Below are 25,350 nucleotides of genomic sequence, written 5' to 3'. Positions count from 1 at the left end.
GTCACCATCTGCAGTGATTTTGGAGCCCATGAAAATAAAGTCTGTCACTGTTTCCATTTTTTCCCCATCTATTTCCCATGAGATGATGGGACCAGATGCCATGACCTTAGTTTTTTGAATGTTGAGTTTTAAGCCAGCTTTTTCACTTTCCTCTTTCACCTTTATCAAGAGGTTCTTTAGTTACTTTTTAGTTTCTGCCATTAGGCTGGTATCACCTACATATCTGAGGTTGTTGATATTTTCCCTGGAAGTCTTGATTTCAGCTTGTGATTCATCCAGCCTGGCATTTCACATTATGTAATCTTCATATATTAAGCAGGGTGACAATATACAGCCTTGACGTACGCGTTTCCCACTTTGGAACCAGTCCATTGTTCCATGTCCAGTTCTAACTGGTGCTTCTTGACCTGCATACAGCTTTCTCAGAAGACAGGTAAGGTGGTTCAGACTCCCATCTTTTAAAGAATTTTCCACAGTTTGTTGTGACTTGCACAGTCAAAGGCTTGGGCATGGTCAATGAAGCAGATGTTTTTCTGGAATTCTCTTGGTTTTTCTAGCATGTGAGATGAGCACAGTTGTGCAGTAGTTTGAACATCATTTGGCATTGCCCTTCTTTGGGACTGGAATACAAATGGACCTTTTCCAGTCCTGTGGCCACTGCTGAGTTTTCCATATTTGCCGGCATATTGAGTGCAACACTTTAACAGTGTTATCTTTTAGGATTTGAAAGCTCAGATGGAATTCCATCACCTCCACCAGCTTTGTTCATAGTAGTGCTTCTTAAGGCCCACACTCACTTGATTTCACACTCCAGGATGTCTGGCTCTATGTTGTTGACCACACTGTCATGGTTATCTGAGTCATTAAGACCTTTTTTGTACGGTTCTTCTGTGTTACCTCTTCTAAATCTCCCCTGCTTCTGTTAGGTCCTTGCCATTTGTATACTTTATTATGCCCATCTTTGTATGGAATGTTCCCTTGGTATCTCTAATTTTCTTGAAGAAATCTCTAGTCTTTCACATTCAGTTGTTTTCCTCTATTTCTTTGCATTGTTCTCATAAGAAGGCTTTCTTATTGCTCTTTGCTTTTCTTTGGAACTCCACATTCATTTGGGTATGTCTTTCCTTTCCTGCTCTGCCTTTTGCTTCTCTTCTTTTTTCAGCTATTTGTAAGGCCTCCTTCGACAACCATTTTGCCTTGTTGCATTTCTTTTTCTTGGGGATGGTTTTGGTCACCAACTCCTGTACCATAATGTTATGAATCTCCATCCATAGTTCTTCAAGAACTCTATCAGATCTAATCCCTTGAATCTGTTTGTCATTTCCACTGTATAATCATAAGGGATTTGATTTAGGCCATACCTGAATGGCCTAGTGGTTTTCCCTAGTTTCTTCAATTTAAGCCTGAAATTTTTAGTAAGGAGTTCATGATCTGAGCCACAGTCACCTCCCAGTCTTGTTTTTGCTGACTGTATAGAGCTTCTCCATCTTTGGCTGCAAAGAATCTAATCAGTCTGATTTTTGTATTGACCATCTGGTGATGTCCGTGTGTAGAGTCGTCTCCTGTGTTGTTGGAAGAGGGTATTTCCTATGACTAGTGCATTCTCTTGGCAAAATTCTGTTAGCCTTTGCCCTGCTTCATTTTGTATTCCAAGGCCAAACGTGCCTGTTACTCCAGGTATCTCTTGACTTTCTACTTTTGCATTTCAATCCCCTATGATGAAAAGGACATCTTTTTTGGTGTTAGTTCTAGAAGGTATTATAGGTCACCATAGAACCGTTCAGCTTCTTCCATATTAGTGGTTGGGGCTTAGACTTGGATTACTGTGATGTTGAATGGTTTCCCTTGGAAATGAACCAAAATCATTCTGTCAGTGTTGAGATTGTGCCCAAGTACTGCATTTCAGAGTCTATTGTTGACTATGAGGGCTACACCAATTTCTAAGGGATTCTTGGCCACAGTAGTGGATATAATGGTCATCTGAATTAAATTCACCCATTCCAGTCCATTTTAGTTCACTGATTCCTAAAATGTTGATGTTCCCTTTTGCCATCTCCTGTTTGACCACTTCCAATTTACCTTGATTCATGGACATAACATTCCAGGTTCCTATGCAGTATTGTTCTTTATAGCATCAGACTTTACTTCCATCACCAGTCACACCCACAATTGGGAATTGTTTTCGCTTTCATGGCATCTCTTCATTATTTCTGGAGTTATTTCTCCACTCTTCTGCAGTAGCATATTGGGCACCTACCAACCTGTGGAGTTCATCTTTCTGTGTCATATCTTTTTGCTTTTTCATACTGTTCGTGGGGTTCTCAAGGCAAGAATACTAAAGTGGTTTCCCATTCCTTCTCCAGTGGACCATGTTTTGTCAGAACTCAGTTTAGGTTTTTTATTGGAGATTTTTCTTGTTTCCCAAAGTAAGATTGTATTGCTGTACACTTCCTTCTTAGAATTGCTTTTGCTGTTTCCCGTAGGTTTTGGATCTTTATGTTTTCATTGTCATTTGTCACTAGGTATTTTTTAATTTACTCTTTGATTTCTTCAGTGACTCACCGGGTGTTTCTTAGCATATTGTTTAGCTTTTACAAGTTTGTGTTTCTTACTTTTTTTCCTTTTAGTTGATTTCTATCTCATAGCATTGTGGTCAGAAAAGATAGTTGATGTGATTTCAGTTTTCGTAAATGTACCAAGCCTGACTTTGTGGCCTTACTTGTAATCAATCCTAGAAAATGTTCCATGTACACTTGAGAAGAAAGTGTATTCTGCTGCTTTCAGATGGAATGCTCTATAAATATTAAGTTGATCTATTTTAATGTGTCATGTAAGGTCTGTTTTTCCTGATTGACTTTTGGTCTGGATATTTCCATTGATGAAAGTGGGGTGTTAATGTCCCACACTAATAGTTTGTTACTGTAGATTTTTCATTTTATGGCTCTTAGTACCAGTTTTATATATTGAGCTGTTCCTATATTGGGTACAAGTATATTTACAGTTGTTTTATCTTCTTGGATTGATCCCCTGATCATTGTATAGTGTCCTTCTTTCTCTCTTAAAACACTCTGTATGTATTTTAAGATCTATTTTGTTTGATATGAGTATTGACATTGCAGCTTTCTTTTGATTTCTATTTACATGGAATACCCTTTCAGTCCCCTGACTTTCAGTCTGTGTCCCTAGATTTGAAGTGGGTATTTTGTAGACAGCTTATGTTTGCATCCATTCAACCAGTCTGTCTTTTGAATAGAGCATTAAATCAATTTACATTTAAGGTAATTATTGATATGTTTTTGTTTTACTGTCTTTTCTTTTTTGGCCTTGCTGCATGGCTTACAGATCTTAGTTCCCTGACCAGGGATAGAATCCAGGCCGTGGCAGTAAAAGCACCAAATCCTACCCACTCTACTGCCAGGAAACTCCCTTGTCATTGCCAGTTTATTAATTTTTAAATTTGATTTTGTAGGTCTTTTTCCCTGCATCCTCTTTTTCTCTCTCATGATTTGATGCCTAACTTTAGTGTTGTGTTTAATTTCATTTTTCCTTTTGTGTGTATGTATTTATTGTTGATTTTCAGTTTGCAGTTACTGTGTTTTGATATAGTAGTCTATAAATGAGATTGTTTTCAGATGCTGGCCTCTTAATTTCAAATGCCTTTCTAATATCTTGAGTTTGTACACATCTCTTCTCATGATTGCTGGTTTTCATATCCTATTTCTATGTGGATGATGTCTTACTTTTACTATATGCATTCTTTACTAGTGAGCTTTTCCATTCATTGTTTTTTTGTTTCTAGTTATGGCCTTTTTTTTTTTTTGCCTTCCACCTAGAAAAATTTGTTTAGCATTTGTTGCATAGTTTGTATGGTGTTGTATTCTCTTAACTTTTGCACGACAGCTTTTGATTCCTCCACGAACTATGAATTAGAGCCTTGCTGGGAAGGTATCTTGGTTATGGGTTCTTTCCTCTCATCGCTGTAAATATATCGTGCCATTCCTTTCTGGTCTGCAGAGTTTCTGCTGTAAAATCAGCTGATAATCTTTCAGGAATTCCCTTGTACGTTATTTTTTGCTTTTAATATTTTCTCTTTAATTTTTGTCAGTTTGATTAACATGTGTCTTGGCATGTTCCTCCTTGTATTTATCCTGCCTGGGACTCTCTGCACTTCTGGACCTGGGTAACTATTTCCTTTCCCATGTTATGGATGTTTTCAGCTATTATCTCTTCAAACATTTTCCCAGGTCCTTTATCGCTTCTCCTGACATCCCTTTAATGTGAATGTTGGTGCTTTAAATGTAATCTCAGAGGTGTCTTAGATTGTCCTCATTTCATTTCTTTTTTCTCTATTCTGTGGCAGTGATTTCCACCATTCTGTCTTCCCACTTACTCATCTGTTCTCTCATTTTTTCTGCTATTGGTTTAATCTAGTGTGTTTTTTATTTCACTCATTGTAGTTTGTCTCTATTTGTTCTTTAGATATTTTAGGTGTTTATTAAACATTTTTTCTTTCTTCTCAGTCTTTGCCTCCATTCTTTTTCTAAGATCTTGGATCATCTTTACTGTCCGTACTCTGCATTCTTTTTTAGGTAGATTGCCTGTCTCCACTAAACATAGTTGTTGTTCTGAGATTTTATCTTGTTCCTTCATCTGGGACTTATTCCTCTGCTGGTCTCATTTTGTCTTACTTCCTGTGATTGCGATTTCCATTCTGCAAGCTGCAGGGTTGTAGTTCGTTTTTGCTTCTGCCCTCTGTTCCCTTGTGGATGAGGCCAGTCTAAGGCTTGTGTAGGGAATTCCCTGGTGGTCCAGTGGTTAGGAGTCCACACTTTTACTGTTGAGTGCACGTGTTCAGTTCCTGGTTAGGAAACAGATTCCACAAGCCATACAGCATGGTTAAAAAAGAAAAATTATTTAACAGGCTTGTGCAGGCTTCCTGTTAGGAGGGACTGGTTCCTGCCAACTTGTGGGCAGAGCTGAGTATTGTGTCTCTTTTACTGAATCCAAGTTTGCTCTGGTTGCTATGACAGGCCAATTAACCGAGAGATGAGGTGTTGAGGCAAGGAATATGAGTTTCTTTGGAAAGCTGGCAGACTGAGATGACAGACTAGTGTCTCCAAAAAGCCATCATATCAGGGTCTGGATGCCAGGTTCTTTTTATAGAACAGGGATGGGAGAAGGCGAGGAAGTCAAGTAAAAGTTCCATTAATCTTGCAAATATCTCCTGGAATAGACAGCCTCGTGGAGAGGATCCATTAATTCCTTCCTGTAGCCATCCACAGGGCCTGGAACAAAGGCATTTTGGTTTAACACTCAGGCAGTGGGGCAGGGTTCCCCAAGGCAGGCCACTGTGTATGGACAGTATCCTTTTAGTGAACAAAAGCAATGGGAAGCAAAGGTTAAAGTAGAAGAAACAGAGCCAACGTGGAGTCAGTTCTTCCCAGTAACAGTTGCGCACTGTCAGTGTCCATTCCACATCTTGTAGAAAAGGGGGCCATGACCATTCTAATCGCTTCCTGTTGCGTCTTGTCAGATGGATGTCTCTGGGAATGTCTGCCATCAGTGCCAGTGTTCCAAATGTTGCTTCTTTTGTTCCTATATGGGAAGTGTCTACTTTACACCTGTACACTTAAAAAATACTCACAACCTAAAAGTTAAGAGTTATGTTCTCTTCAGTGGGAATTTTGAGGACTTAAGGCCTGATAGGCAGCCACTCAGGTAAAGAATTTAGCAACTTTTCTGTGTATGTGAAGATGCAAGAGTCAGGGCTCATTGAAACCATTTCCTTGACATGTACCTCAGGTATCTGGGGCCTAGAATCCTGTATTCTCATATCCCGAGTTTCCTCAGGACTCACCATAGCAAGTGGCTGAAGTCTAATGGCTGCTAGATAGGAGATATTCTCCTTCCTGAGTGTCCTAGGGCTCACCAGCTCGTGTTGGGCAGGGGGCTGCAATCGCTGATGGCTGATATGGCAGGAAATATTCCATTTCTCAGATCCTCCCCTCTTGGTCAGGAATTTAACCAATATTTAGGAGACATTTTATGATGAAATTTTGTCCCATGACACTGGGTGGCCCCTCCCAGATCAGGCAAAAATACTTAATTTGTGACCCCTTGGACTGCAGCACACCAGGCTTCCCTGTCCAGGCTTGCTCAGACTCAACATATATCAAGTCGGTAGACCCCCATCAATAATTAATGATTCTCTAGATCTGTCTAATTATGATCCAGGAGACATTTTCACTTATTGCCTCTTCCCATACCTAGAATCACACTATTACAATTATGTTATCAATGTGATATATTTCCTTTGGAGTGTGTTTCTTTGGAGGCCTGTTTGCACACTTGGTACTGTGATAGACAACTCATCTTATAAATGAGACAGGATATAAATAATGCAGGGAGCAACATTTACAAAGACATAATGCAGCAGGGAGACACAAAGCACAAACATTTTGGAGACAAGAAACAAAACAATGATTCATGTAACTAATTGTAATCCAGTTGCAATAATCAGGCAACGGTTAAAAGTAAAAGAAAGATCAGACATGGAGTCACTTCTTTCCTGTAAGACCTCTAGTGAGCAAGATCATGTGAAGGGGTGTGTTTAGTGGGCACCTGTGGGCTCAGGAAGACTTCATGCAGACTGTCTGCTGATGGGCAGGACTGTGTTGCCACCCCATTAGTTGTCTGGTTTGAGGCATCCCAGCATTGGAACCTATAGGCTGTTGGGAGGGACCAGATTTTAGTGAGGAAATGGTGGCCTGCAGGAGCGCTCACACCCATGCATACTCTCCAGAACTACCACCACCAGTGTCTTTGTCCCCACAGTGAGCCATAACACCCCTTGTCTCAGCAGAAGATCCTCCAGTATTAGCAGGTAGGTCTAGCCCAGGCTCCTCGAGGTCACTGCTTTTCCCCTGGGTCCTGGTGGTCACAGGATTTTGTGTGTCCCTACTGAGAGTGGAGTTTCTGTTTGCCCCAGTATTGTGGAATCCTTGCAGTCAAATCCCATTGGCCTTCATAGCCAGATGCTCTGGCGGCTCCTACTCCCAATGCCAGACCCCCAGGCTGGGGAGCCTGGTGTAGGCCTCCGAACTTTCATTCCTGTGAGAGAACCTCTGTGATACAGTTATTTTCATTTGTGGGTCACCCACCTGGCAGGTATGGGAATTGATTTTTACCATGCTTGTGCTCATCCTACTGTCTCCTTATGACTTCTTGTTTGTCTTTGGATATAGAGTATCTTTTTTGGTCGGTTCCAGTGTTTTATTCTCAGTGGTTATTCAGCAATTAGTTGTGATTTTGGTGTTTTCATGAGAAGAGATGAGCTCACATCCTTCTACTCTGCCATCTTGTCTCAGCCCTCAATCAGAAATGTTTCATTTTTTGTAAATATTTTTATGCCTTCTAGGTTTCGTGTTATACTTAAAAAGGCCTTTCCTTACTTAGGTTTTGTGTTTCTTCATTTTGTTGTTTTTAATCCCCCTATTCCTGAAACTTCCATGGTTTTTAAAAACTACACACATTTAAAGCTCTTACCCGTCTGAAATTCTTTTTCGTATAAAGAATGAGCTGAAGATCCAACTTGGTTCTTTTACAGATGGCTGGCCAGTTGTCCCACACCACTTACTGCATTTTCCCATGCTGTTTTAAAATGCTTGCTTTGTTTTAAATTTCACTATCTAATTAACTCTGTTTCCTTGGCCAGAGGAATGGATTTTAACTTTACTAAGATAATTATTTCTCCACCCACCTCTCAGCAAGCTGATACAAAATTCTTTTTCCTCAGGATCCTTTCAAGTATAGCTACCCACCACTTGTAGATGATGATTTCCAAACACCATTGTGTGAAAATGGGCCTATTGCCAGTGAGGATGAAGCTTCAAGTAAAGAAGATATAGAAAGTGATGGCAAAGATACCTTGGAAACAATTTCTAATGAAGAACAAACAACTCTTCCTAAAAAGGTAATTTTAACAAAAAAGTTTGAGAGAGACAAAAGATGTGATCTCGTCCCACCAGCTGGCTATGTGAATTTAGATAATTCACTAAACCTGCTGCCCTTCTATATCTTGAAATGTAAAAAGAGCAAGGATGGCACTAGCTGACTGTTAGTACCACTACATTATATAAAAGGCTGATTCCATGCTTTGTATAAAAATTGGCAAAACGCACCTTGAAAGAATCCTTTTATCCAAAAAATGTTTTATCTAAAGTAAAAGTAACTTAAAACGTACCCTTGATCTACCCCCTCTTTGTCACTTTTAAAGAACACTGAGTTGTTATGTTTTTATATCAGGAACTTGATAGAGATATAAATATATTCTATGTAGAAAAGATTTTAAAATACATAAGTGAGGGGAATTCCCTGGTGGTCCAGTGATTAGGATGCAGTGTTCTCACTGCCCAGGGCCCAGGTTTAATCCCTGGTTGGGGAATTAAGATCCCACAAGCTGTGCAGTGTGGCCAAAAAAACTAAAAATAAAAAGACTCTTAAGAGAAAGACCATGTTACATTTTCTAAAGGGGCTTCTTTATATAGTAGGCACTCAAATATAGGTTAATGATCTGATTATTATATCTAAATTATATATTTAATATATAGTAAACCTAGCTTAAATATTATAATTTGGATCGAGTCACTATAATGCTTACTTTGTGTCCTAATGAACTACCTGTGTGAAACTCAATTTTTTTATCTTTCTTCATATATATATATAATTTGTCCTTAGGGTAACATAATGGAACCTACTTCCAAAGCAGATGAGAATGAAAAAGTTGATTCCAAAATGAAAACTTTCAAGAAACCACTGAGTGTGTTTAAAGGGCCCTTATTACACATCAGGTAATGGCTGAGGATTTAGCTGAGCATATAGCTATGCTTTTGTAACATATCTTGATTGTTTTGAGAGAACTGCAAAGTTGAAATTTCTGGACTGTTTTTGAAACTGTGGAAATATAAAATTAAGGGGTATCTGAAGACTCACGTTGGTTTTCAAACATAGTGGATATTTGTAGCTACCTTTTTATTATTTATTCTGTTGAGTTTGTTTAAAAGGCCCTTATCCCACATTAGGTAATCATGAATACTCCCGTATTAACAACAAATCTGAATGACATACATTTTTCTCATTTTATTGGTAGTGTTTGACTTGCGTAAGTTTGAGGTTGCCAGAAATGACACTGAAGTAGCCCTTTATTGATTTAACCTTCCAAAACTAAAGCTGAACCAGAAAAATAGGATTTCTACCAAAGCCAAATTTCAGCACATCTCTATTTTTTCTCTCCAGGGTGTTCAGTCCACAAAATTTAGTATCGTTTCTTTATCATTAGGTAGAGACCTTTCTCACTAATGATGCTTTTGGTTGGTAAATCTATATAGCCTTATTTAACAGTGCTTTATCAACTGTCTTTGGTAACAGCCTACTGTATCATTTTCTATCCCTTTACTTGAAACCTTTCTATATAACTGTTAAAGACTCATGAACAGTAGAGCCAGACATTCTAAAGATCAAATTTAAAATTCTCTAATTGACAAGATTGATTTGTTGACACACATTTTGATTACTGTTATATTTGGATTTATCTTCATCTGCATGAGTGTGTGTGTGGTGGGTGCAGGGAGGGAAACACACGTGCCTGTTCTCCTTTCCATGGTTTTGCTTGGTCGTTTTCCCTGCTTCAGAATTTTTTTCCCCATTTTCCCCTGTGCTAGTTTGCAAACTAGTTTTTTTTTTCCTCTGGAGGCCTGTCACAACCTTATCAAGATATGGCTGGAAGAGCCAGCTAGGGAGAAAGCCAGCTCTGCACTGCCCACCAGAAAATCACAGTGCTTCTCCTCCACAGACCCGGGGACCTAACCAGCCTCTGTCTCCCCAGACCTTTTCATGGTTTTTGTGCTGGGTACTGAGAACAGTTGAAGACAGAAACTTCCTATCTTTTCCATGGTATATTTCACTTGGGTTTTTAAAGGAAGCCAGCAGTCATGCCACTTTATGTCTTGTCCAAAGCTAGGCACAGCTCTCCAGGGAGAGCTTTTAACAATGTGTGTTCTCTACATGAATAAATATCCGATATGCAGACATTCCTGATATAAAATGAGTCTGTTTATAAAGATGGAGCTCAAAGTCAAGGGCTATCTGGCGAATTCACCTTTTTATTTAAAAATCATAGTCCTTTGTACTGTTTGGAGAGGCACCTCATGCAATTTAAATTTAGCTCATGTAATTAAATTACACAATCTTTGCTTGAGTCTTTTCATTTTTATTTTAGATCGTGGGCATTACAGTGGCTAATAACAGTAAAAATTGCATTTTGAAGCTTACTGATTTTTTGGCCAATTTTCCTGTAGTTCCCACAGCAAATCTTATGTTATTCTCCTTCCATGTTACTTAGAAAACAACTATATATAGTCAGGAATTATTTTGTTACTTAAATATATCTCTGACTTTTTTAAGTTGGTGTATAGATATGTGCCCCATTCTAATGTTTGTAATTAGGTAAAGTTGAAGTGGCAATTTCTTCTCTGGTTCTTATCTGTCACCTGCCAAAGAGTTTCAGTAAATAAACCTTAAGACGGTGCTGGTTATGGGACTAATTCAGAATCCTCCTAATTCTCCCTTCTGTTCCTGCCTATTTTTCTTTTAGATCTTGGGGGGAACCGTAGGACTTTTCAAATAGCATGCATTCATTCAGTCAGTAAGAAAGATTAAAATACAAAATGTATTAGGTAATCGTTTTGTAATCTTCTTTGATGAAATCTCTTTATACAAATGGGCATAACCAGATATTTTTCTTCAGGCTGATGATTAGGTTTGTCATTTCTTCTGAGCAGTACCAATGCCTTATGCTTTTATTACCATGTAGCCCAGCGGAAGAACTGTATTTTGGAAGTACAGACTCAGGAGAGAAGAAAGCTTTGATAGTGTTGACAAATGTAACAAAAAACATAGTGGCATTTAAGGTAAATATCTGAGAGATAATTTATAAGTTGTGTGTGGAAATTGAAAGATTGATCATTTTGAGCTTGCATGTTTTTATGATATTTTTAGGCTTGTTAAACTGCCTTTTAGCTCTGAGCTTATCTAAAATGTTCCCTTGAGGTCTGTATCTGTCTATAATATGCAGTAATAGGGTACTGTCCAAATTAGTCCCAGGGTTTAATGTTTTTTATTTAAAAAAAAAAATCCTTTTTTCAGTATATGAATAATAAGAAAGAATGAAAAATAAAGCTATAAAATCAAAAGTGCATTTCCCCCCAAGTGTGGTATATTCTGGAGTGTAGTTTATATTGGATACTAACCTGATGCTGAGCAGTAAGTATAACAGGACTGAGCCCACTATTGCCCATATGGTAGGTTTTACTTCCTTAAATTATCTACTTTCTGGATGTCCTTTGATTATCTAAACACTGTTGTAACATGTATTCTAATGTATGTTGTGTTTCTGAATATGAAATATTTATCCTGTTAACCACCTGAATTTAATAATTAACAGTTGGGCTCATTTTTTTAATTTAAGAGGAAGGCTCAGTGACAGTTGGACTGATGAATGTTTCTTCCCAATAAATTGAGGTGCTTTTTACCTGTTGATGGGAAAAGATACATTTTAACCAAGGTGGTTTTATAGACTTTATTAACTGGTTTTTTAAAGTCATTTTAAACCATTTCCCCCCAAAGAGCATGAAAGTTATTGTGACTACTGTCTTTCTAAACAGGTGAGAACAACTGCTCCAGAAAAGTACAGAGTCAAGCCCAGCAACAGCAGTTGTGACCCTGGTGCATCAGTTGATATAGTTGTGTCCCCCCATGGCGGTGAGTTGTCACCTGAGTGGCTGCAACAGGCTCTTTATGGGGGACTTAGGGCTGGGTGATGAGTCAGCAGAGCTCGACTGGAATCTCGAAAACTGGACTGTCAGCAAGTCACCTTGGCCAACTGTAAAACGAGATGGTTGAATGAGGAGTCTCATTAAAAAAATTGAACAACTAAACTTGTTGACACTAATGCCAGCTGAAATTGAATTTCAAACCACAAAAGTCCTCATCTGTATAGGAGAGCTGCCTGTTTTACAATAGTTCCACATTATTCTTTTTCCTTAGTGTTGTTTTCTAGAACAATGCCTAAGCCACATGCCCAACCCTTTGTAAAGGTCCCTGTTTATGTATTAACTTGCCCTTTTGGAATGCAGGTTTAACAGTCTCTGCCCAAGACCGTTTTCTGGTAATGGCTGCAGAAATGGAACAGACATCTGGCACGGGTCCAGCAGAATTAACTCAGTTCTGGAAGGAAGTTCCTAGAAACAAAGTGATGGAGCACAGGTATGCTTTTTGACTCATAAGCTCTCAAACTGCAATGGGAAAAAATCCCAAAGAGGGATGTGCCTACCTGGGCTAGGCAGGCATTCCTTCCTTGTTGCACTTGGCAGACACTAGGCTTACACTGTGGGCCCCGACTGCTGAAAGGCTCTAGGGTGCCCAGGTGCATGGGCCCTGGAGTGGCTCTAGGATTGCTAATAGCAGAGACTTGCTGGCAGGCCAGTGCAAGATTCTGGATGTGTCAAAAGTACAAGCACAGGTATTTCTCTTCCAGCAGTAAACCTCTGTTAGGAATGCGCACCTTATGTACCAGAATGTTTGCTGCAGCATTGTTTGTACTAGTGGGAAATGAAAAAGGGCCTAAATGATCATCAGGAAAGTAACAGTGAAATACATTCGAGAACAGCCACACTAAGGAGTACTCTGCTGCTGCTGCTAAGTCGCTTCAGTCGTGTCTGACTCTATGTGACCCCATAGACGGCAGCCCACCAGGCTCCCCCGTCCCTGGGATTCTCCAGGCAAGAACACTGGAGTGGGTTGCCATTGCCTTCTCCGAAGGAATACTCTGCAGTTATTCAAAAGAATGTACTATGTCTATTTGCTCTGATACAGGAAGACGACATCTGATATAGTACTAGGAAAAGAAAAGAACCTACTCACAGAAAAATATGTATGACAGTTATCCTATTTAAGAGGAGAAAACCCTATGACTGTATAGGCATATTACACATGTACATCTGTGCATGCATACAAGCCTTTTACATCTTAAAAAGATGTATAGGTAAGAGAAGGTTGGTTATGGGTCTTTTTTTCCCCTAGTGTGCCCAGTTTTGCCCCCCAAGGGACAGTTGTTGGTCTTAACTGGACAGTGGGGTGCTGTGGGCATCTAACAGGTAGACACCAGGGGCGCTACTCAGTGTACCCCTCTGCACAGGATACACCTCCCCCCCACCGCTGAAGAATGGTGCAGCCCAGAATGTATTGAGGAAGCTCAGTTGAGGATAGTTAAGATGGCTACTCTGATGGCATTTGAGTAGGACATGAAGAAATGAGAGAAAGCCACATAGATAACTAGGACAAGAGCTTTCCAGGTAGAGAGAACCACAAATGAAAAAGCTGCGTTCCTGGCCTGTGTGAGGAACAGTAAAGTCATTGGAGCCTAAATCAAGTAAGGGGGGTAGCAGGGAGCCAAATCATTCTCATAGTGAGAATTGCTGATTCTAAGAGGAGAAACCATTACCTGGTGCTGAGCAGAGCCATGAGGTGAATGACTTACATAAAGGGTTACTCTGGGAGGCTGTGTAGAAAATAGACTGTGGGCAGACAGAATATTAACACTTAAATAGAACCTCCTATATGCTAGTACTGGTATAAAAGTGTGTTACTCATATTTATTCATTAGTCACTAGGACAACTCTGCGTGCATGCTTGGTCACTTCTGTCGTGTCCAACTCTGTGACCCCTATAGACTGTAGCACACCAGGCTCCTCTGTCCATGGGATTCTCCAGGCAAGAATACTGGAGGGGGTTGCCATTTCCTTCTCCAGAGGGTCTTCCTGACCCAGGATCGAACCCGTGTCTCTTAATGTCTCCTACACTGGCAGGTGGGTTCTTAACCACTAGCACCACCTGGGAAAGTTAGGTATAGGTAATTATTTTTCTCACTGTATAGATGAGAAGCTGGGAAGTCTATTAATGGCTGTGGTTGATTTAAATCTACAAAAAAAGAGGTTATATAACACATATGGCTGGAACAGAATGTGAGAGGGCCCATACTAAGAAAGAATGTTGGAGAGGAAGTAGGGCCCAGAGGAGGAGCTTGGTCACCATTGTAAAATCACAGGGAGAACACAGACCTGATGTGAAATGCCTTGGACGAGATTACCATTTTCAGGTCATTCATAGGTAAGAGAGCAAGAAAAATAAGAAAGGGTCTAGAAAGACAAACTGTATTTCCACTAGGCTAGGTCTAACTTTTCCCCAGTGAAAGAGGATAAAAGTTATAGTTAGACCTAGCCTAGAGGAATATTTAGTGGCCAAACAAAGGAGGACAATACAGGGAGTCAGGAGGGAAACCAGAAAGTGAGCTGCGCCTTCAAAACCCAGGTTAGAGTATGTTTCATGAAGGAGCAAACTGCTACCAGTGTCTGCCAAAGATGACATGTGACTGGTGGCCACTGCTGATGACATCATAGAGGTCATTGATGACCTCACGAGGATCATCAGTTTAGTTGGCAGGAGTCAACTGCCAAAGAAACACAGGTGATGAGTCTCCTGAAGGTTTGGGTCTGCTGAAGGTTTGGCTTATTTAGGCAGGACCAGGGTCATCTTTAGAAGGAAGAATGTGTTATGTTTGGCGTTTTTAGTGGGAGCTGTTTGAGCACTGTTTAAAACCACGGTAAGAACAATTTCAGAAGGAGAAGCTGACTTTACAAGGTAAATCACTGACCATGAAATTCCTGAGAAAGAAGGAACAAAACCTAAAACCCAGGTAGAGGTCAGCCTTAAGTCAAGAGGGAGAAAGGAACATAGATCCTAGATAAGGCTCGTGCTGGTTGTGATGTGTTTTTAAATGGGGTATTTAGATATTTAAATCTCAAGTTATATTACAAGAGGGCCTACTTTTGAAGTGCTTATGAAACCATACCTTAAAATTACCAGGTTTTTTTCCTAGTCTTGTTACATATGAGTTGTTTTGTTGTCTTATTTTGTAAATCAGTTCCTAATGGCTTGCTGTTCTATAACTGTCAAAAGAGAATCCATTACTTACAGAAACCGGGAGACTTGGTGGTTTAGTACTGAAGGCCCGGTGAGAGCACTGCTTCCCAGTAGAAAGGGTGGTTTCCTTCAGATCCTAAGATTGGGTGAATTCTATTGAGTCCCTTATGTAAAAGAAAACTTCTCATAGGTTATTGAGGACTGTGTGTAATTGTGTTCTAAGCTAGAAGATGTAGGAAAGGAAAAATAATTTCCCCTCTACCCTTCTAAGTTCTTGGCTAAGACCCACTGTATAAAAGACAGATGAACAGGAGAGAAACAGAGAAACTGAAGTTTCATAACATGGACACCTCCTGTAAATGCGGGAGAAACCGAGGAAAACTAAGTACCTCACCCAAATGGTGCAGGCCATCACCACCTCCAGCTGAAGACCAAAGAAAGCCAGTTCTGAGATGCTGTCAGGGAAAGCACAATAAACATGGGTAAGTAAGGTTATTGTGCCAATTGAGGCAAATTCCTCTCTGCTTGAGGTCCCCAAAGTATCCTGAGGTTCCTAAGCTTGCCAGGAAGTGACTTTCCTTACTCCCCTAGTAAGGCTGTCCGAAAACAAGGTCCCAGGTGAGTTTTTTCCCCAAGTGTCTCTAGTTCCTTACAGCCATCTGCTCATACCTGTCTTTATGCATTTCATTTTCAATATGACATTTGAGTCATAAACCTTGATAATACAACCATGTTTCCAATTGTGTCCTGTTACAAGGGGAACAGATTCTCATTGAACTTATGCAAATAACTGTATCACCATGAAAATGAGAATATCACTAAGTGTTTCCAGATTTTGGAGGGATCAGGTATGGAAAAACACTGTCTTAATTCTGCTTACAAAGGTATAATTCACCAAATTGCAGTAAATCACAGATACCTTAAGAGAAAAAGTTTTCCTTAAATCTGGAGAAACAAACATTGTATTTCTAACCAAAAGTCATAAAAATTATAATCATTTTCATCAGATCAAATCAGATCAGTCGCTCAGTCGTGTCCGACTCTTTGCGACCCCATGAATCGCAGCACACCAGGCCTCCCTGTCCATCGCCAACTCCCAGAGTTCACTGAGACTCACGTCCATTGAGTCAGTGATGCCATGCAGCCATCTCATCCTCTGTCATCCCCTTCTCCTCCTGCCCCCAATCCCTCCCAGCATCAGAGTCTTTTCCAATGAGTCAACTCTTCGCATGAGGTGGCCAAAGTACTGGAGTTTCAGCTTTAGCAGCATTCCTTCCAAAGAAATCCCAGGGCTGATCTTCAGAATGGACTGGTTGGATCTCCTTGCAGTCCAAGGGACTCTCAAGAGTCTTCTCCAACACCACAGTTCAAAAGCATCAATTCCATGTTATTAATTTTTGTTCTGCTTGAGTCCAGTTTTTCCATTAGTTCTGGAAATTCCTATCCAGTTCAGTTTTACAATCTTGAAGTTATCAGAAACCTGAATCCTACAGTATTTGTCAGAGTCCTTTTTGTGAGTCTCTTTGAAGATGAAACATGTATCTCTACAAATACAATCAAGAAGGTTTAGTATTCTTATTTGACAATGTGTCTCACGTAATTTGGGGTGTCCCTGGTGGCTTGAATGGTAAAGAATCTGTCTGCAATGCGGAAGACATGGGTTTGATTCCTGGGTCAGAAAGAGTCCCTGGAGAAGGAAAGGGTAACCCACTCCAGGCAGGTATTCTTGCCTGGGAAATCCCATGGAGAGAGGGGCCTGGCGGGCTACAATCCATGGGATCACAAAGAATTTGATGTGGGGAAGTTTGTCAAAAATATCAAAAGGTTTGGACATTTGACTAAATAGAATCATAAATTATTATGGAACAATACTTACATATCCAATTAACCAAAGTGACAGTTAAATTTCAAAGGTAAATACAGATGGTCACATAGTTGTGACCAGAACTTAGCTCTTAATCTTTAAAAGACTGTTTGCTAAAGTAATCAAAGACCTGATGATAAAGATAACTAGAAACACAGGAAATCATTTTAATACCATCTAAAATCTTTGATTTCTAGGCAGATTACTTAGAAAGGGTAAAGAAAAACCTTTCACAATCTCCTAGTGGGGGCAGACCAGTAGTCTAATAAAACTGTCCTTTAACCAATAAATGAAAGAAAAGTTTATGTAATTACACTATTAAGCTTATTTTTAAAACCCTTAAAACAAATTTATTCAATTTTAGCCCTCTTGACTACACAAGGTAACATTTTCTCTTCCTCTCTCTTCCCAGCTTTCTATATGCCTTTAGTTTGTCCTTTATTCTCCTACTTTCTATTCTGAAATAACTAGCTTTACTTTAGGATATAATTACTTTCACTTCTCTTGGTCAAAAATATCCTAACTCTTGCATATGGAGTTATACACTTATTTCTAGTATTATAATTTTCATAACTCTTAGAAACTAATTTCTAGTGAAAACAAACAAGCATTTGCAGTCTGTTACACCAGCATTCTTTAAACTGGCAAATTTATGAATATAGTTCATCATTTCTAAAAACAGATGTTTCCTCCTAGTATAGTTTTTTAACATGGCACAAGATATGACTATGTCTTACATATCCAAATATCTTTCATTCTGTACTAAGAAGCCCTAAGTAGATAAACCTACGTTTAGTAATGTTTCAGTATTTTATCTTATTTGGAAATGACCTAGATATTCAATTAATTCCCTATCATTTAACTTAGCAAAACTCTAAACTCTCAAGTAATCCAAGATATTTAGAAAACTATTTTTAAGAGATACAAAACATCCTCAGTGCTGAAAAGCTCACCTACAAACTTTTATCCCTGTGACTTGTTAAGTCAAGTGATTTAGATAGAATTGTTCAGTCTACTCATAAAAACATCGAGGCACGGTGTCAGCCATCATCCCAAGGTGTTTTTCTTGCTGACAGATTTTGTAACAGAGCTGACATGAGCCTATTTGAGTAGTAAGTCCAGGTAGAATAAAAGTTGCATCTCTCATTGTATTCATCTTGATAACTCTGAAGATTTGCCTGTTGAATTAAACCAACAAACTTAACCCAGCTTTTTATTTACCAAAAATTATCCCAGATCACGTGAACTTGGAAAAAAAATTGGAGTTAGTTTCTATATTTGAGAGTTCTAGGAATTTTTAATTTGAAAAGCACTTATTTTTCTTTATGCCAATTAAATAGAACTTTTATGAATTAGTTTTTAGAGTAGCATGCAGAGATAGAAAAATACCACACATTTGTTAACACATATATAAACACATGTAAACATACAGATGCAAACAAGAGATCTTAAAGCTTTGGTTCTAAAATTTTAGCCCTGATTTTTGGTCCAGTAACACAAAACTCACTAGCTTATAAAAGAACAGGTGAATCCAAATTGTGTTTCTGGCAGCTGGAGTAAGTTAACCTTCTCAGGGTGCTAAGATATATTTTTTTAACCTATATATATATATATATATATATATATATATATATATATATGTTTTTTCATTTGTCCAGCTTCAAAATAGCTCCTTTTTTGCCTTCTGATGAGAATCATTTTCCGAGAATTTGCATTTCTAAGAGCTGGCTATCATGTCCTAAAGAAGGTGGGGACAGAAAATTTACATCACAGAGGCACTGCGAAAGTGTCTTAAGTTTTTTGCCTGGAGTTCGGGGGTACTTTGCCTAATATCAGAGGTTTAGAGTAATTACCATATAAGTTTTTCCAAGTGCAGAACAGTTCTATTTCCAGTGTCCTGGTCTTTTACAATGCCTACAGGTATTTTGAGATATTAATAAATAGGGCAGGTTTTCGAAGTGGTTAGGATAGGTGAACACCGAATTGCTTCTAGAGCTGAATTTCTGGCTTTGTAAAGATTTGCAGGACAAAGACAGTTGCTTTTAATGCCTCAAAAAATTGGATTGCAGCCTGAATGATATCAAGGGACTGACCTGCCCATCCAACTACATTTTCTTCAATTTGCTTTATATCAGGGAGAAGATTTCCAATTAAGATGGAAATCAAATGATTTGTGTGTTCTGGAGTTTCAGGGCTTAATGCAGCAAGCTTTACACAGTTCAGATAAAGCATTCAACAAGGCCTTTCAATGCTCTCCTTTTTCTGAGTGCACAATTCCGCCTTGGACCAATTCACCTTCAGGGAGGGAGTAGGGGAAGCCCTTACTATTGCTTCTATCAGCCTCTGAATATTGGTTTATCCATTTCCTGATAATTTGGGAGGAATTGTGGTCATATTTCCTGTGTGAGTGTGCCTGTTTTCCCAGGGGGCCATCTGGTGTATCTGATAATTACAGTATAATTATGGATGTTAAGAACACCCCTGCACAGCCAATCAAGGTCCCTGGGAGCAGGGAACTGATCTTTTTAACTCTTCTCTAAATTTGATAGATATGTTCTAAAAGTGGAGGTACAAAGAAGTTTGTCATTTCATCTTGCTAAGGATGTCCCTAAAGCTGACTGCCATACTCCTTCATGTCCTCCTTTCAAGTTAGTCTTTCCCTAGATAGCAAAGAAGGTAACTGTTTAGGATGAGAGCTCTGAAACATGTTAAACACAAAAGTTTCTCCAATTCGAAAGATCCATCATTTGACCATTGACAAGTAACATCTTATTTACTTTCACTAGCAACCCACACCAATAAGCCTTTTGACGGCTTAACCATGGATGCAAGAGGCATCCCAAAACGGGGTGCAAAGATGCAGCCCTCACAAAATTCAGAAAGCTCACTTCCAGAGTTAGCCTCAGGAAGCCAAGACCTTCACTGTCACAGGTGCTGAGGACAGTGGCATGAGAAGTGTCTCCAGTTTCCCACAAGAATGTGATAATGCTCTCAGTTACAAACCTCCTCATCTGTGACACCAGGTGGGCGCTGTAGGAACAGGACTTTTCCTGCACTAAAGGAGGAAAGGTTGCAAGGACAAGGGCCCTTTATGCCAAACTCACACAACAGCTGGAAGGATCAGAGAAGGCTGCTTATCACTTTGTGTCTTGGCTCCCCAGCCTATGCAGTTGGTCATGAGATGCGTATAGATACGAGCATCATCTAGCTGGCAACGACCAGAGAGCATACTCTCATTGGTCATAAAGCCAAGCTTTCAGGACAGAATGAAACAAAAGCAAAGTCTCACCTGTCCTGTGGTTCTCCTTATGCCAAATACCACAAAAGACAGAGATAAAATAACGACCATCTCTGGGAGGAAAGAGGACCAGTAGAAAACAGGAGTCCTGAAAACAAGTCTCTACCAGAGTCATGACACCTAAGGAACTAGCTGACACATATTTTCTCCTGCTAATCTCTATTTGGAAAAGAAGGGACAAGGTGAAATGTTTACCTTTGTCTCTCAGCTGCCACCAGAGTGAAATCCGGGAGAGAGGACTGTGGAAAGAATCTTTACCCTCTCTGGCTTCTTCTGTATTTCCAGGGTCCCAAGCGAGGATGGTGTCCTGGCAGGTCCCATGGGAGATTGCCAACCTGTAGGAGAGGAAAAAGAGTTCACCCTTTACTTTTCTAGGTTCTTGACTGAGACATCCCCCAGCCTGCATAATCATAGACAGATGAATAGAAGAAAACAGGAGAAAAACAGAAGTTTAATAGCATGTATAACTCCTGTATACTGGAGGGATACCCGGGAAAACCGTGAAACTCCCTGAAGTGGCCCATGACATCACCTTAAATATCATCTCCAACTAAAGATAAAAGATGATGTTAGGGGTGAGGGACTGGGAGGTGAGCAGGACAAGCATGGTATACACGGGTAAGGTTGTCCCACATACTTAAGTCCCCACCTTCTCCACTGATAAGAGTTTCCAGAGGTTTAGAGTCATCCTGCTCTTTCTGCTATAGAGAAGGCGACTTCTTGTGTAACTGTAAATGTCTCTCACAAAAAGGTAACTGCTATTCAGTCCATGGGCTCATGGACTACATTGCTGCAGTCCCTGGGGTCGTAGACAGTCAAACACGACTGAGCTGAACTGATTCAGTTTCCAGAGCTTTTCCTGTGTCTGCTTTTTCTTAGAGAATAACCAGCTCAAGATAAACCTTGTACCACAGAGGCATATTTTGAGGGGGTGACAAATTCTGCTGCCCTTCGAAGATAAATACACAGTGAGCGGCTCCCTTAGGTATCTCTGGGCAGAGAAGTGAATGCTTTCCCCTCTGTGACACACACTTCTGTGTTTACTTTTTTTCACCTTATATTTTACTTTTTAAAAAATTCATTAACAGCTTCAAGAAGTTACGTTTCCCTTGGATTTTCGTAGGTTAAGATGCCATATTGTTGAGAGCTGTAAACCATCTAGTCTTACATGGAAAGATCATGCCTTTAACATGTCAGATAAAACCAGCGGAGACCTCTGCCATCAGGTAAGTGTTCTTTCTTCCGAACTAAAACAAAGTCCTTAATGTTAATCAGTATTAGAAATCCATTTTTCCCCACTGACATAAGGAAACCTTTTGGCATAGACATGACAGAAATGCTCTCCTCTTTGTGAAGGGAAGCCAGATCAGAAATGGTAAGCGGTGAGTTACTTTCAGAGAGCCGTTTCTTTCTGAAAGCTCATCGATGTAGTGCATTTACATTTGAAAAAGGGGGAAGGCCTCTTTCTGAAGAGTTGGTTTCAGTACCTCCAGGAAACGATAGCTTCGCTCCTTTTGCAACTTGAAAATTAGATCTTTTCAAAACAAGAATAGAGAGAGGCACATCCCCTCACCAGCCAAGTCTAATTCCTCATTGCCTTTCCACCCAGCCTCTCAGAGTGCACGCACTCTCTCCCGTACTTGTTTGTGGGGTTTCTAATATTCGTTTGTCACGCACATGATTAATGTACTGATGCAAACCTTTCATCCTCTTTTCCCTCTTCAGCTCAGTCGTTTGGTAGCGAGCACTAGGAAGCTTGAAGACCAAGTCGAACGATGTATCTGGTTCCAGCAGCTGCTGCTTGCCCTAACTATGCTCTCGCTTAGCTTTATGGTTTCTTTATTCTATCTGTTGTACAGTTAAAGAAGTGGGCCTTAGTAGGAGTGTAAGACTCCGAACTTCACCACCAAGCTCCAAGTGTCGCACATCTATGCTTCCACCAAGGAGATGTACGGCATTTAGGGGCAGAACTGAAACATTCTTGAAATAAACTAGTAGAATAAGCAAACACTGAAGAGATTGATTATGAGAGTCTATAGGTAGTTAGTCAAGTAAGTAAAGGCATATCTGTTGTGTGACTTAATAGTTTAGAGATAATTTATTTTCCCCTCCTGAATACTTTTAAAGCTTGTTTTATCGTGTGTGTGTGTGTATATATATATATGTATTTATATATATATATATGTACATGTTAGCTGAACAGAAAAGTAACTTGCTTTGTTGCAGCCAAAAAACATCATCTGCTTTTTTTTTTTAACACAGTTATTATAGCTGAGCCAACTTAGTTTTTCTATACTGTGTATATAGAACAATGTATATTGAAAAAAAAAAAAGACGTACTTATACAGAGTCATTTCTGTAACCAGGACTTTGTCATTTTGAGGACTACTAACACATGCTAGTTGATGTTCTTTTGGAATGTACAACTACTTAATGCCAAACCACCTTTAGCCTTTGTTTCCTATCCGTCTTCCTTAAAGGCCTGCCTGCCTTTTATTAGGGCTTCCCTGGTGGCTCAGAGGTTAAAGCGTCTGCCTGCAATGCGGGAGACCTGGGTTCTATCCTTGGGTTCGATCCCTGGGTCGGGAAGATTCCCTGGAGAAGGAAATGGCAACCCACTCCAGTATTCTTGCCTGGAGAATCCCATGGACGGAGGAGCCTGGTGGGCTACAGTCCATAGGGTTGCAAAGAGTCGGCGGACTTTGTATTGAACAATCACATTCTCATTGAGGTAGGACTGGGGAACTAAGTCTGGTTGGGTTTTCTCTGAAATCTGTCAATAACATCTGGAAGGAGAACCTCTCCAGTCTTTTTTATGCAGTTCCATGTTGCTCTCTGGCTGGACACATACCTTTTTGCTTCACCTGTTATAAAGGCCTGATCCTCCATTGGATCATCTTCACCTTCTTTTCTAAATGAAAGGAGTTTTGAAAAGTTAATTTTTGAAAAAGATGCCTAGCAGTATAATTCATTTACATTTCAGTTTCTTGTTAAAATCAGGCATGAGAGGGGAACTTGACAAAACACTGGAGTATTTAAGAGGGTGGAAAAAAAAATTGAAACTTAGGTTGTCAGTTCTCTGTTTTAAAAGTGAAAAATATTACTTGGTGATCGACTGTCCAACCTTCAGACCAAGGTTAACTGACTTGATCTTCCACCTTTGTCAACAGCAATACTGAGGACAGTTCCTCAATTCCTAACATGAAACACCTCGCAGGAGCAGAGCCTAATAACAGTAGTTTCTTTTCTCATCAATATAACCAGTTTGGGTCCCTGTTGCTTCACATGTAAATCTACTTTATATGAAAGACAAAAAATAGTCTGTAAAATAAATTTTGAGTTGTGATTGAGCCATGTTTGGAGAATGTTTTATTCTGAGGTTGTAGTGTTGGCGGCTTTCATCTTGAGAACTTGATGAACCTAAAATGGCATTATGAAGAATGAAGAGAGAGACTTCCTTGAAAATTGGCCTAGGAAATAAAACCTTAAATGGATACTGGTCTGATATTTTGTCTTAATTTGGGTTTTTCTGTTTCAGTTTGCCACCTCCAGACGTGAAAGTGACTGCAATCCACCCTAAGTACTGTTCATAGTTTTTCCCTGTGTGTGCAGCGCTTTCCCCTTATATGGTAGATCACTGGCTTTTACTATAATCGAATCCCAAATTGTCTATGTGTTTTGTTCTTTGGCAAATAAATGTGGAAATAATTAGTCAGAATTGGAAATGTGTAATAATTCACGTGAAAATTACATAAACTCACTAAAATGTTTTTCCCTGATGTCTGGCCAGGTGAATTTAATAACGTATCTTGTTAACATTTGTGTGTCTATTAAATGTGACTAAGCAAACTGTACTGAAAATTAACCATAAAATCAAAGGCATCTAAACTTTTGTACTTGTCTTGATTGGTTACATATATTTATATTTGATTTTATTCTGTCTTCCTTTGATTTTATTTAATCACATTTGTATGATTATTTTGAGTACTCTATAATTATTTTTTAATATGTCATTACCTGTTTATGACCAGATTACCAAGGACCAACATTTAGATTTAGATTGTTTTCACTTGGGAATGGAAATTCATAGAGTTTCCATGAAAACATTAATGAAGTATCATTATAGGCAAGAGCCTAAAAATACAACTGCTGGTAAACCTAGCCTCAAATTTCATAATATACCATAACTGTTTTTATATCTTGCCACTAATTTTGACTGGATTTAATAGCACTTTATTGTACAATTGCGAAAAAAAAAAATATATTCCTAGAATTGTTGCCAGTGTAATTTCTCTAATGTTCTGGTGCTTTTCATATATTTTCAGTATTTTTATTACTATATTGGTATTTTCTTTGTATAAATTGATCAAAAGAACATGCTTTCTATTTTAATATGTTTTAGAAAAATAATTACATTTATGCAATAAATATCATCAGGAAAAACCTCTGGTCTCTAATTCATAAAGCATCTTAAAAAATCAATGCTCAGGTTCACACTGACCTTTCAAAGATCACATTAATTTATCCTGCTTACCTTTTTATAAGGAGGGCACTGCAGAATTCCAAAGACAATTGTGTTTTCAGGAGAACCCGACCTCATTGTATCCTGTTTCTTGTCGCCCAGGGTCAGGGTCTGCTCCTCGGGGCTGCGCTCCATTTTCCTGACTCAGCGTTGGCCTCACTGTCACAGCTGGGGCTCCATCATTGAACCTACCACTAGAGTGGCCACCCAAGTCACAATTGCCCCACATCCCCCATCCTAGTACCCACACGCCTGCCTGGCTGCCAGGCACGTGGCAGGAAGTCCCTGAGAGAGGGCATCGGAGCGGCTGGGGGTGGGGACAGCCCTGGACGGGGACCGCAAAGGCCCTGGGGAGTGTGTGGGCTCCTCACCATTGGAAAACACAACTCCCAGGTGCAGTTCCATAAAACAGAACCGAAAGGACAGGTCCATCTTCTAAACTGCAAAAGAGAGAGAGAGAAAACCACCTGAGGAATTAAAAATAGAGCCACTAAGACCAGTAACCTATGAGGGAGCGCCATACCTACCTGGGACAGTGAGGGTGTGACCTTTCCCAAAGACAGTTTTCTAGGGAGCAGCTGCTACTGCTAAGTCACTTCAGTCATGTCCGACTCTGTGCGACCTCTGTTC

At 39.6% G+C, this 25,350-nt stretch overlaps 1 protein-coding gene across 5 annotated transcripts in view; it reads left to right on the top strand.

The window, feature by feature from the left end:
- The window catches only part of MOSPD2 (motile sperm domain containing 2), an 84,452-nt gene extending 59,811 nt beyond the window's left edge, over positions 1-24,641 (top strand). Inside the window, exons 9-16 of one of the 5 annotated variants that reach the window (XM_059883322.1) lie at positions 7,796-7,972; positions 8,737-8,849; positions 10,871-10,967; positions 11,721-11,817; positions 12,192-12,321; positions 15,336-15,518; positions 21,322-21,424; positions 23,737-24,641. In XM_059883322.1, coding sequence (XP_059739305.1) covers positions 7,796-7,972; positions 8,737-8,849; positions 10,871-10,967; positions 11,721-11,817; positions 12,192-12,321; positions 15,336-15,518; positions 21,322-21,424; positions 23,737-23,778 — 942 coding nt within the window. In that variant the 3' untranslated portion in view covers positions 23,779-24,641. 5 annotated transcript variants of the gene reach the window in all.
- Positions 24,642-25,350: the final 709 nt, after the last annotated feature.

The sequence above is a fragment of the Bos taurus genome, chromosome X (genome assembly GCF_002263795.3).
Source record: "Bos taurus isolate L1 Dominette 01449 registration number 42190680 breed Hereford chromosome X, ARS-UCD2.0, whole genome shotgun sequence".
Classification (NCBI taxonomy): Eukaryota; Metazoa; Chordata; class Mammalia; order Artiodactyla; family Bovidae; genus Bos; species Bos taurus.
This window is presented reverse-complemented; position numbering and strand designations above follow the sequence as displayed.